The sequence below is a fragment of the Acanthochromis polyacanthus genome, chromosome 1 (genome assembly GCF_021347895.1).
Source record: "Acanthochromis polyacanthus isolate Apoly-LR-REF ecotype Palm Island chromosome 1, KAUST_Apoly_ChrSc, whole genome shotgun sequence".
Lineage (NCBI taxonomy): Eukaryota > Metazoa > Chordata > Actinopteri > Pomacentridae > Acanthochromis > Acanthochromis polyacanthus.
Genome location: NC_067113.1, coordinates 53,033,776 through 53,050,787, shown reverse-complemented (window position 1 = coordinate 53,050,787; position 17,012 = coordinate 53,033,776). Strand labels below are relative to the sequence as shown.

Genomic DNA, 17,012 nt, shown 5'->3' with positions numbered 1-17,012 from the left:
TCCAAAGTCTCGAGCTGGACAGCGGATCGGAAATGACATCAGGCAGTTCCATGCGATTGTAAATCCTTGCTCCAGGATCTGAAACCGTTGTTAAGTGAATCAAATGCAACAACTTAGGCCATGTTACACAGTCATTCTGCTTGGGATAGTGATGCAGCCATGAGGCATTTTGAGGAGGGGGGTCAGCTGTTAAATTTGTTCTGCGGCTATAAAATGTGGTTTGGAGAAATGCATCGCATTGGCAGCTCTGGATGCTTTAGTAATGTCCTAATCAAGGCCTGTTCGTGCTGGGCTCTGTCTCTGCTCTCACCGCCTCATTTTCAAGGGTAAACATTTTCGCAGCACGCAAATACCTCATCATTGTGTTTCTGTGATTTCGCGCTGCCAGCAGAACACACTCTTTCCACTGTGCGAGGGAGTGAAGGTGTAGTGTTGCTTATGTGGTTGTGCCTTGTGCGAAACCCAGAAAGCTGGCGGTGAGGTAGAGCCCAGTGGAACGTCTGTGATTTAAAAAGGACTATGTAATTCAGGATTATCCTAAAAACCCTGCAGCCCTGCACTCCAGACTCATCCAGGCATGAAATTAAGATCAGATACAACACAGAGAGGGCCTTTCCAAACAGCAACGCTCAGATAACAGACACACAAAGTCGGCTGCATGTAGTATGTGTTCAGCAAACTTGGACATGTGAGCTAACACGCCAGCGCCAGATAACGAGAACTCAAACAATGGACTCCCACATAAATATGCACACGAGCGGGACACACATAAACATACTCCCAACATTAAACCGTACATCACAGAAGCAAACAACCTCTGCGTCACTGTCCTTGTGTCGCTGACACACTGTGTACACTGTGACAAAACATCTGCCGTACAGTTTGTTTCTTTGTGTTTCGCTGTAGGTGTCACTGGGGGACGGCCTCTAGAGAATACAGCGTGCTGGAGGTGAAACAGGCCACAGCTACTGCATCACTTTCATCAGAGCTAATTTCCTACCTCTTTAGTGTGCTATTGCTCTTCTATGACTTCTCCCCAGGCAACTACTTCTACAGTACACTTAATGTGGTGACCAAAACAAGCAAAAAAAGAGAGAAATCTGAGGAACAAACAGCAATATAATTTAGGGAATATTACATGGAAATCATCATGAACGTGGACTCACCCCCAGGTCTTTCCCTGCCCACTTGCATTCGTCCCTCTTTGAGGGGGTGGCGGGCCATGCAATCTGTGCAAATGAGAAAGAGACACAGTCACATTATGCTGGAGGTGGAGAGGAAGATTCGCATGCTGCTTCATGAAACAGGAAGGCAGTGAGTCAATGTAGTGAATCAGAGGGAAGCAAAATTTGTGCAATTCCAGGAGACTGACTTTTGATTTGTCATGTTTTATATTCATATTTACTCATTCCTTTTGTATCCTCGGTAAAACCATGCAAAAGTGCACGCGAGTACATATAATAAGTAAGGGATGGCCTTTAAAACAGAAGGACTGACTGCAATAAAGAGGAGAAGAATGGTAACACAAATTGAAAAAACGTGGTGTGTTCATGTGATTTGGGGAAAAATATATTTTAATATCCACAATGATGCTTGCTGTGACAGTTTCAGACATTTTTTTTTACAGTCTAAACAGTGGTTCTGCTTCAAATTACAGCTTCTTCCTACACTCAAATCCTCAGCATAAGGTTGTACTTTTCACCTCATATATGAAGCGAAGCCCGGTTTTGCTACTTTGTTTTGGAAGAGATAAGCCTCCTTGTCATCCATCTGTGGCCCCTGGTGTCACATGAATTATGAACACACATGGAGCGCATGAGTATGCCTGTGTGAGCCGTAATAAGTAAAGGAATGATTATATGCTCAAAAATTGGGTGCGATAGAGCTCGACTTTTTTGCTGCTGGCCACACAGATGTCGAGAGATAATGGAAATGTATGCACATGCATGTTGGCGCATTATTATGACCTTACAATACACACACACACTTCTCAGTCTATTCCTAGACTTTATCTCCTCTCGAGATCAGCTGAGTTTTCCTCTCCTGGGAATCTACATTGCACATTTCAGCGTAATTGCATTAGATTTGCCTAATCACTGCTTTTTGGCCTTTATCTTATAATGACGCAAAGATTAGAACAAAAGAGCGAGAAGGAAAGAAAAAAAATACACATCCGAGCCAAGGGCAAAAGAATACAGAGACACACTCTCCCTCTCTACATTGGCTATGTATTTTTCAGCACTTTTATTCCTCCCCGTTCAGCTCTTTGCAGCTGGTAGGCAAGTCTGTGTCAGTCTTGTGTGTCTGTGATGGCAGCCCGAATCAGATAAAAAGACTGTTAACGTAGTCCAGGTGGAGTAATGGAATTACAGACAGCCTCGTCTGGACCGAGACAGACAGTGGGAGGGATGAAGGGAGGGGAGGAAAAGATGGAGTAATGGACTCCAGAGGGAACGAGAAGAGAAGAGAAGAGTAGATTTGACTTTTACACAAATGCATCAAACATAACCAGAATACAGCATTTGAAGTTTACCATTTTGTGGTCTCTGTTAATATTGACCAGGTCAAATGAGAAGATGTGATCCTCGGCTCCGACCAGCAGTCTTCCTCGTTCCTCGTCCAATAAGAAAGCGTCGTAGCTTGAGCTGTTGGCCAAGCCATTGAAGGTGATAAGGTTACTGGTGTCTAACATCTCTGGAAGAAGAGGAGAAAAAAAAGGTCATTCCTTGAATAAATAATCAAGAAACATCAGACGAATGAGCAAACTTAAAAGAGAAAGCAACTCCCATAAACTGAAAGTATGGACTTATTGCAAAACATTGGTTTAAAAATGTATCTGCAACACAGAAAACCTTTTAAATGGAATACTCTTTGAAGTTACAATCATTCTTAGGTGTCACTCAGCACCAGCAGATACTCAATCGTAACACATTTTTTGCTTCTTTTGATGAAATACGTGTTTCAATAGTTAAAAGTTAGTGCTTCAACAATCACGACATTTGCACACACTTACATACAACTACATGTCAGTCAAGTATAGCGTGAGGCATTTTAAGAGAACACAGCATGTCGCAATCAGGGACACGGTTCAGACTGTTCAGCCGTGTGATTGGTTGAATAATTCATATGGACTGAGGGCCAGGGGACACACTGTGTAGGTAAGTATGTGTGGGTGTGTGTGCATGTATCTGTAAATGGGCTATTATGTAAATTAACGTGAATGAGTCTCTGACTGCATATGTGCTCCATTCAGGTGTACGAAGTCCATAATATAAATAAAACTATATGTGCACAAGACTGCATAAGAATTCAAGTATGGGCTGAAGTCTAGCCTTGCTACTGACAGTCAGTTAAAGTTTAATCACCAGTGATGAGTTACATCAAGTCTGAAGGGTCAGCTGTCACCAGAACTGCAGTATTATATTAACAAGGAGCAACACTTCCCTCCTAAATACAAGTTAACACAGGAGTGTTACATGAACAGTGCTAGTGCCATGCTAAAGCAAGACAACAGAGCTAAGTTTGCATTGTTTTTACACCTTGGGTTGTTACAGAGTTGCCAGTAAAGCATTAAAGTTTAAGACAATCTGAAGAACCAGAATAATCTTCAACTTGTATTACAGGTGCCTTATTGAAACCATTTTTAACAAGTTTCAGTTCAAAATACTTCACAGAAAATTAATTCTATCATGCTTGTAACACTCCTGGTTTTATCCCTGTTCATAATGGGCTGTTTCAGCATCTGTAGTTTTAAATCTAACTACAGAAGAGGGCTGCAGACACACCTCTCTCTACATCAACTCTGTTCAGTGATTGGTAGAGAGCCAGCTGAGGGCGGTGCTTGTCCTGTTGTGACATCACAACAGGCTGCAAACCAAAACAGCTTTTCAGAATCCCTTCCTAAGTAAGGAATAAAGGAGAAAAATATTTTCTCATATGTAACAAATTTAATTATATTCAATAATAACAATTATAAAAGGTTAATAACTCTACAGAAACTAAAGAGATGACTAAGTTTAACATAAAAATATCACACTTTCTCTATTTCCAGCTGTACTAAATTGCAAATTTTACATCGTTGGGATTTACTCTTATACTATTACATGGGGATTTACTCACCCTAACCAGCTTGTGTGTCCTACAATTTACCCATCATGCCATATCTGAACATGTGATAGATCCTTATGTACAGTCTTTACTATATCTTTATTCTATTTTTGTTTAGAATTTCTTGTGTTGTTTCTTCTATTCATATGTATCTAACTGCTGTAACATGCAAATCTTGTCAAATAGTTTGTTGGGCAACAAAAAAACAGATCAAAATTCCAGTCTGTTGCAGCCCAAACTAAAAGCATATAATGAGACAACTGACAAACATTACATATTATCTATATAACTATTAATATTTCTATGTTGAAAGCGCAAGAATGAATAAAACAAATTCATTCTGACTAAGAGTAAAACAAGGTAATGTCTTTGGCTTTTTGAACATCAGCTCCCACAATCAAAATATTCAGTATGTCAATCAACATTCTAGCTCATACAGAGTAGGCTGCTCTGAAATCTAATAATCATAATTACAGTAGTAACATTTAATTTACAACTGAATCAAATGAAATAATCCATTAACCATCTGCCACCGGTTTGTCTGCTGATTACACGACCCACAGTCTGCGCCGCAGGTAGAGTCTTCTGATACATCAGACATCATCCATCACCATCAGTGTCACCACACAGCATGGACACACACAGGTACACGATACAGAAACCAGCACAAGCGGACGCACACGGCACACATACAAGCGTGCAGTCCAGTGGATTGTGATCTCCCTGCTCTCCCCGCAAAGCTCTGATTGACGGGCTGCTATAGGAGCCATCTGCGCCCACTCACAGTGTGTAAGATCTTGGACATCTGTGTCTACATAAAAGAAGGAATTGATGGAAGGGGAGACGGAGGAAGTGGTGTGTCAACCATCCCCGTGTGTCGAACCTTAGTGTGGTGGAAGAGGGCCGCGAGAAGGCGTGGTCGTCACCTAATAAAGACGGTTACAGCTCGTCTGCGTCAGTCGGATTTCGGTTTGAGGCTAAGTTTGAGGAAAAAGGAGTGGGTGGGTGTGGGCATGAATGGAGGTCTGTGGATGTGAGGTTGTGTGAGAATTTGTACTGTACCACAGATGGGTTGAGCGTATGTGTGTGGGTTTCAGTGTGTGTAGGTACTTTTTTTTATACGCTGGTCATTCCATGCACATCCCGGCATTTATGCACACACAGGAAAACAGCTCGGATTATAATGACGAGGAATTTGATGTTTAAGGCAAGAGGTGTCTTCAGAAGTGTGCCGTTATCATGTGGTAGCTCTTGTTCTCAGTTTACTAATAAGAGATGACATAGAATGGTCAGGAAATGAGTTCGAGAAGGGAAGTACGGAAATGCGATTTCCAGCTGCCAGAACGCCGGAGGAGGTCTTCTTATGTTTCACCTATAAAGAAACGGAAAAAGCGATTGACGAGGCAGAAAGCCAAGCTTGGTGGAAATATGGAAATGAAATGAGAAAATAAATAGTTATGGTGTAATGAAATATTAGATGGAAACCAAAAACAAAGCAGAAAAAGTCAGATATTGAGGCACAAGGACCATCAGGGGATCCTCTATCTGTTTCTTAACTTCCATTCGCTGGCATTTTGGCTTTATACACATCGACCCTTATCTTCTGTAAGTGAGCCGAACCCAGGAGTCGTGACTGAGCTCCAAAATGTCAGGTCCGTCACGAAAGGTTTCCCCCAGATGGGCCAAAGTACAAAAAAAACAGACGCACGTATTTCAACACATGGTGATCCCTGACAAAGACAAGGTGGCCAGCACGCACAAAAAAAAAAAAAAAAACACACAGAGAGGCTTTATCTGAGCTGGGATCTACTGTGGTTTGGAAAATCGGAGGAACTGGGGCGTGAGCACCTACGGACCTCCAACCTAAACACAGACACGCTCTTTTGGAAATGGGAGCACGAGGAGATAGAGAGCTCAGAGCTCATACAAAATATAGCAACCGAGAAAAAGGACATGCATACACACATTCGGTGAACGTATACGAGGAATACACACACGCACACGCACACGCACACGCACACACACACACACACACACACACACACACACACACACACACACACACACAAAGGAGAAGCACCACACCCTCAGATATACATCCATATATTAATATTGACCTAAATGTATACAACACATTAGTTCTCGTGAACACACACACACACATACTCTTGTCTCTCCAGTCTGAGTTGTAATCCAATCAGAATATCTGCTTATGCAGCATGAACTATTGGAACAGTGAGCGCACTCAGCAGCTTCCACCTCAAACACACTCCGAGCCCTCGGACACCCTAACACACACACACAGAGATTTGTGACACACACACACACAGCTCCTCTAATGTATATGTGTCCGTGCACATGCCACGTGCCCCCTCGCCACACACAGTCTGCTTACACTGAACACACGCAGACATTTAAACACATCTCCTTGCGTGCACATATACATTCCACTTCACACACAAACGGCTACACACACTCTTATTCCTTCCCACTTTCTCTTGTTACACACATCCTCTGTCTGCTCTCTTTCACTCCCACATTCTGCCTTTCACACATACAACATGCACGCACTAGCAGCCTATGCAAACATGCAAACACAAATTGTGCACACATATGCAAATACGTGCATGCAAATCCAATTTATTCATCCAGTTTATGGTTCAGTTTGTAGTTCCACGTTAGACTGAATTGTGAAAGTTTTATCATATATGCACTAGATTGTGATTACGTGCTTTCATCTTCACTCCATGCGCACACACTGTATACTGAAGGACACAGTTTGGAAGTGACAAAAACAAGCAATTCATTCAAATAAACTACCATTTGTCCCTCTGCGATGCTCCATTATGGAAAATAACCTGGCTCTTGTCTTTAAAAGCTCGTCGGAAAAAAAAAAAAAAAAAAAGAAGCTACATTCAAAATTCAAGTGCAATTGTCTATGGAGTACTCTTCACTCCCCCATTCTCCAAACAGGCAGGCGTTTTAGACGCCTACATGCCATGCAATAGCGGAATAATGAAACCGCTTGAAAGAAAGGCGACAGGGCATTAAATTATGTTTATCTGAATGTGTGTACGTGCGGCTGTGCGAGTGTGTGTTTGAGTGACATGAAACATAAAAGCCTCCCAGAGGAAAACACTTGACTGAGATTCAACAGATGGATAATATTCCATTAAAATAATGCGGCTCTTTTCAAGTCTTTTTCTTGTTCGGATACACAGCGAATGCTCAACACGCAGAGCAGTTTTCAATATACAAAAAAGCTCTTTGAATGACACTCATTCACTTCCCGTTCGTTGACACTGCTTTCTTTTGGCCTACAGCTCCAGACTTAGACCCAGTTTTTTTTTGTCTTTTTTTATTTTTTTTGCTGTTTCTGTGGTTTTTGCACAAGTCTGCATATTAGTAAAGAACCACTCTATTGACATGCAGGGGAAGAAAAATACAGTTCAAAAGAAAATGGCAGCTCAACAGGAACTGGCGCAGAGAATTGCACATGTTTATCTTTCAAACACGAGGCTAGCTTTAAAAAAAGTACTGTAATATCTCCAGTGGTTTGGTTTGGCATGTCAATCTCTGCCTCTGAATGCTTTCTTTTCTCTCCGTGTGTGGTGCAGTGCACATTTCGCCGCTCTCATGATGGCCTCGGCCACAAAACACAGGTGTAAGAAAAGAAAAGAATAAAACAGGAGACAGGCGCCCCGTGGAAATTTTGCTGAGAGCTTTGCTTAACAAAGTGTTCAAATATTATCCTAAGCTCAAGGATATCCACACATGCCTCAAAAGTTCACCTCCCTCTCCGTTTCTCCCTCCCTTTCTTTCCTCTCGTTTTCTAAGCACAGTAGCAGGTGTGGGTTGGTTTCCATGGTGACCGTCTGTACAACACAACCTGGGCCATTGGATTTCTCATTCAGGTGCAGCTGAGTGACACATCTGACACCTTTCACACACGCAGTACTATAAAGAAGTGTGTTTCAATCCAAAAGGAAAAGAGAACGAGTGCCTGAATGAAAAAAAATTTACTACAACCACACTAAATATGTCACATAAAGCCGTAATGAATGAGTGAGTTTTCTTTGATTTGAGACGAATTAGAAACTTAAATTTCTATCTTTCAACAAAAGTGAGTCACAACCATAATTCAAAGTCGAGTATGAGACATTTTAAAACCATATTCTTTCTCATGAATATGACTCAGTGTATGTTAAAACATAGGATATGTATCAGAGGGACTAATAAGGAAAAACGTGACCACATCCCAAACCGCGCTGAATCTATATGAGTAGTCTAAGTATGTGTTGAATTTCGCCAAACAGCACCATTCATTTCTCTCTCAACCCAAATGCTAGACTTCCATGCCACCGCATGACATTCCTGCTTTCCCGAGAGAGAGAGAGAGAGAGAGAGAGAGACAGACAGAACGAGGAGAATACAAAAGAACAGTATACTGGAAGATTTGACAGGAGGTTAAAAGCAGATGGAAAGATAGAAACGCACAAAAAAAAAAAAGAGACTCAAAATCAGAGATAATGACAGCAAACGAAGGCAGAAACATGAGCGCAGATGAGAGAAAAAAAAAAAGGCTCACATACAACAAAAGCGGTCCAGTATGGAACCATTTCATTAGTGTGTGTCTCCTCCTGTCATTGGACGGCTGGACCACAGACCAGCGCTGTGACCACAGACGGCTCGAGGCCTGGCCATGCCTACCGCACAGAGCCCACTCGCACACCACTAAGTGCTCCATAGTATAACCAGGCTGCTCTCTGCTTCTCATTACTTCCAAGGGAAAACACACACATGCAAATACATACATTTACTTTTTGCATGTAAATGCAACCACCAATGTAAACTTGCTTAAACCAGAGGCAGGATTTGGTTTCGTGTGTCCGCTCACAAAACACTCTCCCCTGCAAAGCTGTGCACCGAGAGAGGAAGATAGTGCTATATCACCAGGCAGCTTGATGGATGGACTTTGAGAGGAACCAGGCTGTGGTTATCGTGGTCATGTCTGGAGCCACTGCCTGTTAGTGCAGCCTGTCAGCTGTACGGTGTAGCTGAATGTCAGCTCTGCCATTTTATTACAAATTAATGAGGCAGGGCTACAGAACTGAACGTGTCCCGGGCAAACTGTGACAGCGACAACACACTGACGAGACACTCCAACACAAATCCGCAGGCGAGAGATGCAGCGCCGTGCAGCATTATTTACGGCTCTTGTGCTACAAAATGAGGTTTTGTGTAATATATGAGATGAAAATGAATAAAATCCCACATATAAACTGCCAAGTTTTTCCAGCGGAGCAATGTAAAATATGACATTTTGGTAAAAGTGTTTGCAAAACCTTCCTCATTATAGCTCAAGCTGCTTGTGTTATTTATGACAGGAAAGGAAAAATAGCAAGTTTGTGGAGAAGAGAAAAATAGGACTCCACAGCAATTTGAGCCTTAAATTACAGAGATTTCAAGGCGCTGATATTTCAAGTTAAATTGCGATAATAAAAAATAAGCACGATTGGTAAATTGGTTGGCTTAAAATCGCAAACAGTGTCTATAATTATTATAAATCACTGCAAATCCGCAGCAACGCCAGTCCTGTGCAAAAATCATGACACCCGCTACTTTCTGACTTCTTCAACATTTGTGTTTGCCTGCCACTCCTCCCCTGTCTTCGTCTGTCGTCTGTCAGTCCTTCAGTCTGTCTTTCGGCAAAGATGTCCCCCTCGTTTGTAACACGACTCTGCTCAGATTGAACGGTGCACCCTTTCTCCATCTGACTGACAAGACTTAGCAGGTGGCGGGACCCATTCATACCCGCGCTTTAGCAATCTGCACCATGCTGTAACCCAAGCCTACATCCCAAACACAGATGCAAAGACACGGGATATTTTTCCTCCTGCGTGCATGCCCGTACAGTGCTTATGTACACACAGACGAAAAATGCACACAATCGCCGTGCGCACACGCAGTAATCTTTGGACAAACGCAAACTGCGCCGACACTGCCTCCTATTGTGGCCTCTGAGCGCGCATTCAGATTGTTTTTGATAGGAATCAGGGAACATTTTACTGGGGGAATCAAAGCACACACTGACTCAGAAAGCAAACCGCAGACACATGCAAAGGTCATAAAACTCACAAATTACATTTGGAGTAATGATAATACACTCCATTTGCACTTCCAGCATTAGCCTATATTACACGCTCGCACAGAGAAGTTAGGAACAGCGTGCAATGAAAACAAGTGACAGATTTTTTTCATGGCTTGATGAATGGCTTTTTGTTTTGCAAGTGGAGTTGTGTCATTGCCCAATTATCTGTGGGGCAATGAGTGTCAGCACAAATACACACATTCATTATGCCATCTTTCAGCTAGCGGACTGGGGTTGGTGGGAGCTTACCAAACACTGCGGTCGGCCCTGTGAGTCAGTGTAAGGAAATGTAACGTATTCGGATGCAACGGAAGGGCACGGTTGAAAAGCAAGCCACTGTAAAACATTGGTTTACACTATTGGAATGCGGCTGAGCAAAGACGAGGGTAGTTCGGTGTGTGTGTGTGGGTGTGCGTCCAAGTAGAGTTGAAAAGAAGGATAGCCAAAAGATATGTATCAACTGAGCTGCAATCAAAGAGACAGGAAAAGGAGACAAGTAAAAAGAAAAAAAATGACACACACACACACACACACACACACACACACACACACAGAGCCTGGTTGAAGATTGTACTTAGGGTCTGCGGTGTTGTGGTTCCTCGAGAAGCGACCGAGCCGAAGGAGAAGGAGGAAGGAGGAGGAGGAGGAAGGGGGTAGGAAGAAAAGAACGATGAGAAAAGAGAGCGAGGGAGATGGAGGCAGGCATCTCCAAAGTTGGCGCGTTGTGAGAACACCTTGTAATTATCTACATCCGCTCTGTCAGCCCTCAGCCCGCAGAATGGACAGATACAGCCGAGGGAAGCTGGGAGCAGAGACGCTCGGATGCTCATTCACATATCAAAGAATAAATAGAAAGAAAGGGGAAAAGAAACACACACACACTGATTAACCGGCACACATGCAAACACCCACAAACATACAAACTGCACATATTTTCACAGGCAAACAGGCACGCCCACACACAAACACACATGGACCAGTCACACAGACGGGCTTATTATGGGGCCCGAGTCCAGACTGCGTTGAGTGCGGTTCCACACCAAGTGTCTATTTTGAAGGGGTTGTAAGCCAATTCCAGATTCGCCGTCTCTTTCCCAGTCTGTCCTCCTCCCGTCGAGCCGGCGTGGGGCGGCCGCGGTGGCATTAAGAGGTCATACGGTAGGCTCCATAATTACCCACACTCAGGGTAATTATCAGGTTGTTTAACGAGACCTTTTAAGTTTTAAAGCCCCGCTCGCTGGCTCCTTTTTAGACAAACAAATAGGGTCAAGCTTTTGCAACAGCAAAGATCTCCCCCTTCAGTTTGCAATCACTGCATGTGCCTTGTTTGACCTTTAGGGGTCAGTGTTCCTCCTGATGTATACAGAAGAGAGCTGTACATTGATACTGCTCAGGAATGTGATTGTCTGCAGATATGTATTGATCCATGGGAGTGTATCATTGTTTTACCCTTGTAATTCATATGGACTCTGTGTTGCTGTACTGCAGCAGAGAGGCCTCAACAGTGAAACACTACAAACTGAAGATCCCAATATGCTGAAATGTATGTTCTGTTGGGAAATTCTAGTTGAGATGACTCACTTTTCGTAGGCAGTTTGATTCACTAGTATTATTACACCACATTAATCTCTGTCACTTGTTCACACACCTGTGATGAAATCATAAAGTGTAATATAGTCGCTAAGCAGGATTATTTTAACTTGGACTTGAGTTTCACCTTCTCCTTATGCTACTAGTCAAGGCGAGGATTTTACTCTGAAGGAGAAGAGAAAATCATTAACTCTTGTGATCATCGTTCTGTCCCCATGAAGCCAGATCCTTTTATTCTAACTGAATGTCTAACTGACCCCACTGGGAAATCATTTACTCTGCACTCGCTCCGCCAGCCGTCCCATGAGAGGTCATTTTATCTACCTGTCTCCATTTCTCAGTCAAACTGCTCACTCTGCAGTCGTTCGCTCGTCCTTTCCTGAAGAAGAAAATCGCTCACTTTTTGCGGGTCCCTGGAGGCGTGTCATCAGTGCTCATTTGAGAGTGATTTCATGGGACCCTGCTCATGTGCTCAGTGTTTATTTGGCTGCCCCCAAATCACAGAACCTGCTACTTCCTGCGACCGTCCCGCTAATGTGATCGTCCCACTTAAGGCCTCAGCACTTCAGTTGGACTTCTGCTCTGCGCCTGCTTGACTGTCCTTCCCAGGAGGATTCCTCCTTGTTGTTTATTTGACTTAATTACTATGCAGGCTGCGCATGGGGAGAGGGGAGATGAGTGACACTTCACTTAACAACCAGCCTCCTCTTCCTCTTTTGCGTCACCTACTGTACGTCTGCCAGCTTCTCCTTCATTAAAACCCGTCCCTTCCACCACCACTGTCCTCCCCCTTTTCCTCCCACCATCCGCCAACAATGTGGGTGTTAAAAACTGAGAATCGTCTCCCGACACACATCAAGAGAGCCATCAAACACCTGTGGGCCCGAGACACGAGCGCAGATGCCGGCGAGCGGCGACACACAAAGAAAGTGGCACACTCTCATGCCTTTGCAGGCCCATGTTCGCTGCGATCGTAATTTTAGAAACACTGATTCAACAGCACAATAAAAGAAACTGATTTGTGAGCTCATGCGTACGCACAAACCAGGTGTCTAATTATATGAGGACACGCAAGACCTGACACATTTGCGCTGAAACACACACAAACTCGCACACCACTTGCAGTCTGATAGGAGGAAATCACAAAAGAGGGTGTCGAGTCCTCACACCAAGACATGGCAAGAACATTCACACACATAAACGGCAAGGCTTTGATGCACTTTTAGCAAAAATAATTCTGCGCACATCCACAAAAGTGCGTCTCGGTTTGACGACACACATCCATCAGTCATCGCAGTGAGTCAATGCAGACTTTGATGCTTGATGACATATCTCTTGTCTAGTGCTGTTGTCAGCAACATGTTCGCTTGTCAGACTGAACAGTGAAGAGGATCACAAAAGGGGGCAGGAGGGAACTGTATTCGCATTCTTCAAACAGATGGCTGCGTAAAGACTGGGATGACATTTTCTCATCTTGGCTCTGTGTGAACTGACATGATGGTGCCCAGGGGATGTATGACTTGCAGCAGGTAAGTTCAGCTACGATTCCTTCCAGATTTATTTTGCTCACATGGTAAATGCATGTCATCACCCTCTCAGATCCTGCATGATACGCCGGCCACACTACACCAGCGCCACTGAGGGCACTTAAATGCGAAAATACTGCACGTTTTTATTTTATATTTAGAACATTGGAACTTGAAAGGGTGATAAATCAAAATATACAACCCCCAAATTACAACTTGTACTCCATCTAAAGAATAAAGCATGTCATATAGCAGGCCTCTAAACATAAGTTATACTAAGCGTCTTGTCTAAAGATAGAGAACGAATTAGTGACAAACATCGCAGGCACCCTCTTCGAGACCAAAAATTTTGATTTTTCCCCCAGCGTGGATTGAAATTGTCTGAGTAACCAAAGCTTTGGGTGACAGTCAAACGCACGCTCGTGTTTTCGACTGGCAAATCAGCCTGTTCATAAATTTTCAGAGGGCATGTTTTACGAGAGAAAACGGGGACTAAAATAAAGAATCCAGATCACCACACTCCCAGCCATATACTTTCGGTCATGTTTTAGGACAAAGAACCACAACAGCCTCCCGCACTGAAAAAAAAAAAAAACAAAAAACAAAAAAACACAACCCTTCCCAAAATATGCCAAAAATGTTGCCAGTTATTTCTAGCCGAGATGAAAAGTCTGCTATTACAAAGAGCCTGATTTAGTGTAGGGTGTGAGAGAGGAGACGAGACAGAGAGAAAGAGAAAGAGAGAGAGAGAGAGAGAGAGAGAGAGGGAGGAGGAGGAGAGGAAGAACCGGCGCTCCGCAGTCTCCCCTCAAAATAACACAGAAGGAGAGAGAATAACATGTTTGCTGTATACGTCAAAAACTTACACGTGCACGATATAAAAAGGCAAAACGAAACTCCCTCCTGCTTTTTACCAATACTCCTGCAAATAGGGGATTTGATGCACAAGCTTTACATTGACATGCATTTCTGTGGGAAAAAAAACAACTGTTGGATCCATTTAGCAATGAGAAGTCATGAAACCTGTATAGCCCCATATAGAAAGGCTCTGTCATGACCAAAGCAGATTTTTTTTAGGAGTTTTTGTTACAGAAGCCATTAAAACAGAGGCTCTACTGCATGTTCAGAGCACTTAACAGGGCTGTACAGTACTAGCAGAAGGGGACAGCAGGAGGGGAAAATTGGTACAGGGGCCAATATATACATTTAACTTCAGGCAAAAGCCCTTCCACAGCATATGAGCATATGGAACCAATCTGACTATTTGTAAGGAGAATTCTGAGAGACAGGCAGAGTGAGCGAGCGAGAGGGAAGGAGTGAGTTAATGGAAGAGAGGAATACAGGAGGTTAAAGGGAGAGAGAGTAAGATACTGTATGCTGACCAAGAGGGAGAAAGAGTGAATGAGACAGAGGCAGAAATAGATTCACAGAAATAGAGGAGGAAGAATAGATGAAAAGAGCCGCATAAAAGAAAAGCACCCATGGGCAAGGAAGATAAACTAAAAGCACCGGCTACTATAACCTGGAGTCAACGGAGAATGGGCTTACCCTTGTATGACAGCCTTAGCCTGGGTACATTGTGCTTGGGCTCAACTCCTCGTCCAGGCTGCACCGCCCCGCACAGCAGCACTACAATCCCAAGCAGGTAATCCATGGTGCTGGAGTGCTGCTGGCTGGCCTCCAGACCAGGGGGCACTCACAGCCCGAACCAGTGCCCCGAGATGAGCGTCTCCCGCTGGGGTACGCCGAGCCCCCGAGAGTCCCCTCCTGTAAGTAGAGGTTCCAGGGAGGAGAGTAGAGGATTGGGGGGAAAAAATCCTGTTTGTTGGTGCTCCCCAGACTCAAGAGTGAAGACTGTGGGGTGTTAGTGTGAAGTAGGTGGAGGGGGTTGCGGCTCACATGGCTCCCCGAGTGGAAGCTCCAGGAGATATAGTCCCTTATCTGTCCTCTCCCCCAGGTGAAGGCTTCAGCGGGGCTTGATGAGAGGCAGAGGCTGTGCAAAACACAAATATCACAACACTTATCCACAGTAGTATCCTCTCCTAGTAGAACATTTTATCTCTTCTTTCTGTCTCCTGGCTTCTTCTCTCTGAGCAGACACTCACACAGCAACCCTCTAATCCTTGTGTGCGGCTCCAGCAGACTGCGAGAGAGAGAGAGAGAAAGAGAGAGAGAGAGAGAGAGAGGGAGAGAGAGCTACACCATCCACAGGAAGGGAGGGGAGTGACAGCAGCTGAGAGAGAGAGAGAGGGGAGGCGGTATGACTGGAGAGCAGCGATGAAGCCAGTGTAGTGGATTGGAAGTATTGTGAATGGTCGGGCTTTTATAGTGCCGACTCTTCCCCACCTATTTCCCTTTTTCGTTAGTCATCATTTCTCGATTTCCAGTGATCTAATATCTCTTCCAACGAAACCCCTGTGACAGTTGTTTGGTTTCTCTCTCTGGCTATTTGAGTCACAGTTTCATCTCCAAGTGCCTCCATCATCAACAGGATGAGCTTCAGTGTCAGATCAAACTCACTCTGAGGTAACAGCGCCGAAAAATGAGCAAAAATGTATAAAGTCTGATACCAGATATGCTCACTAAATGCATAGAGGTTAAAGGATCACGGTAAGAGCTACATATATTTCAAAAATAATTTAAATGGACTCTAAACTGTTTCTCTGTGTATCCAAAAGACGATCACAAAAATAAACAAATATTCTGGAGAAAAACTCACAGACCACCTATTACACACCGGATGGGACATATGATGTCAAATCTTCCTCTAGAGAGAATAATCTACATACTGAAAGATAAAGAAAAATTAAATTAGAAAGTCTGGTGACCCTTTAAGAACTTCAGCCATGCTGTGTGGAAGGCATGCTTAACATAAATAATATAAATTGTTATCTATTGGTTAAAAGGAGAAGCTCGGTGTTGATTATGATATTTAGTTCTTTCTTCCTGTTATTCTTTTTCCGCATGCATACATATGTATTCGGATATAATGGCATATCTGTAGCTACTAAGTTTTTCCCATTTTTTTCCAGGTTTTTGGTGAAGTAAAGCATCTCAGGATATAGGGTGTCATGCGCTCCAAAGATTACAAATCCCTTGAGGCAAATTTGTGATTTCTGAAAAAGGCCATATAAATGAAAATGTCTTGACTTTTGTCCGATCCCCATCAACCATAAAAGCTTCTGGTCAAAGTTAAAATGTCAGTACAGACCACTTTATACGCTTTGTAAGTTATTTTTATTCCTTATTGATGGTTGGCTTCTTGTTGTAGGGAAACAAGATTTGACAGATAGAAATTTTGCAGTGTGACCTAGCAGCTGTCTTTTTTGGACCATTATCAAGTTTTTCAACATTGAAGTGTGTGAAATCAAACCATGAAATTAAGTAAAACTATTTTATTCAGCGTCAGTACTTTAACTATGTTTCTAAAATTAGATACAATTAATGAAAATTTACAAAAAAGAAGTGTTGGGTTACAGTTTTTAACAATTTTTTTTGTTAACTGAGAGATGTCTTGTTTAATTCCAAAGGTTTTTGCAGCGAAAAGGTTGAATGGGTGTGTTTTCATCAATTTATAACATCTATATATATATATATACACACGTGGACAAAATTGTTGGTACCCCTCAGTTAAAGAA

The 17,012-nt window shown here is 43.2% G+C and overlaps 1 protein-coding gene across 2 annotated transcripts in view; it reads right to left on the bottom strand.

Moving 5' to 3' along the window:
* Nucleotides 1-15,659, bottom strand: part of sema3aa (sema domain, immunoglobulin domain (Ig), short basic domain, secreted, (semaphorin) 3Aa) — a 33,921-nt gene extending 18,262 nt beyond the window's left edge. The window contains exons 1-3 of one of the 2 annotated variants that reach the window (XM_051949114.1): nt 14,923-15,659; nt 2,534-2,694; nt 1,167-1,229 (exon numbers count right to left, since the gene is read on the bottom strand). In XM_051949114.1, the coding sequence (XP_051805074.1) occupies nt 1,167-1,229; nt 2,534-2,694; nt 14,923-15,028 (330 nt within the window). In that variant the 5' untranslated portion in view covers nt 15,029-15,659. The remainder of the gene's footprint in view (nt 1-1,166; nt 1,230-2,533; nt 2,695-14,922) is intronic. The other variant, XM_022202560.2, reaches the window with a different exon arrangement.
* Between the last annotated feature and the right edge of the window lie 1,353 nt (nt 15,660-17,012).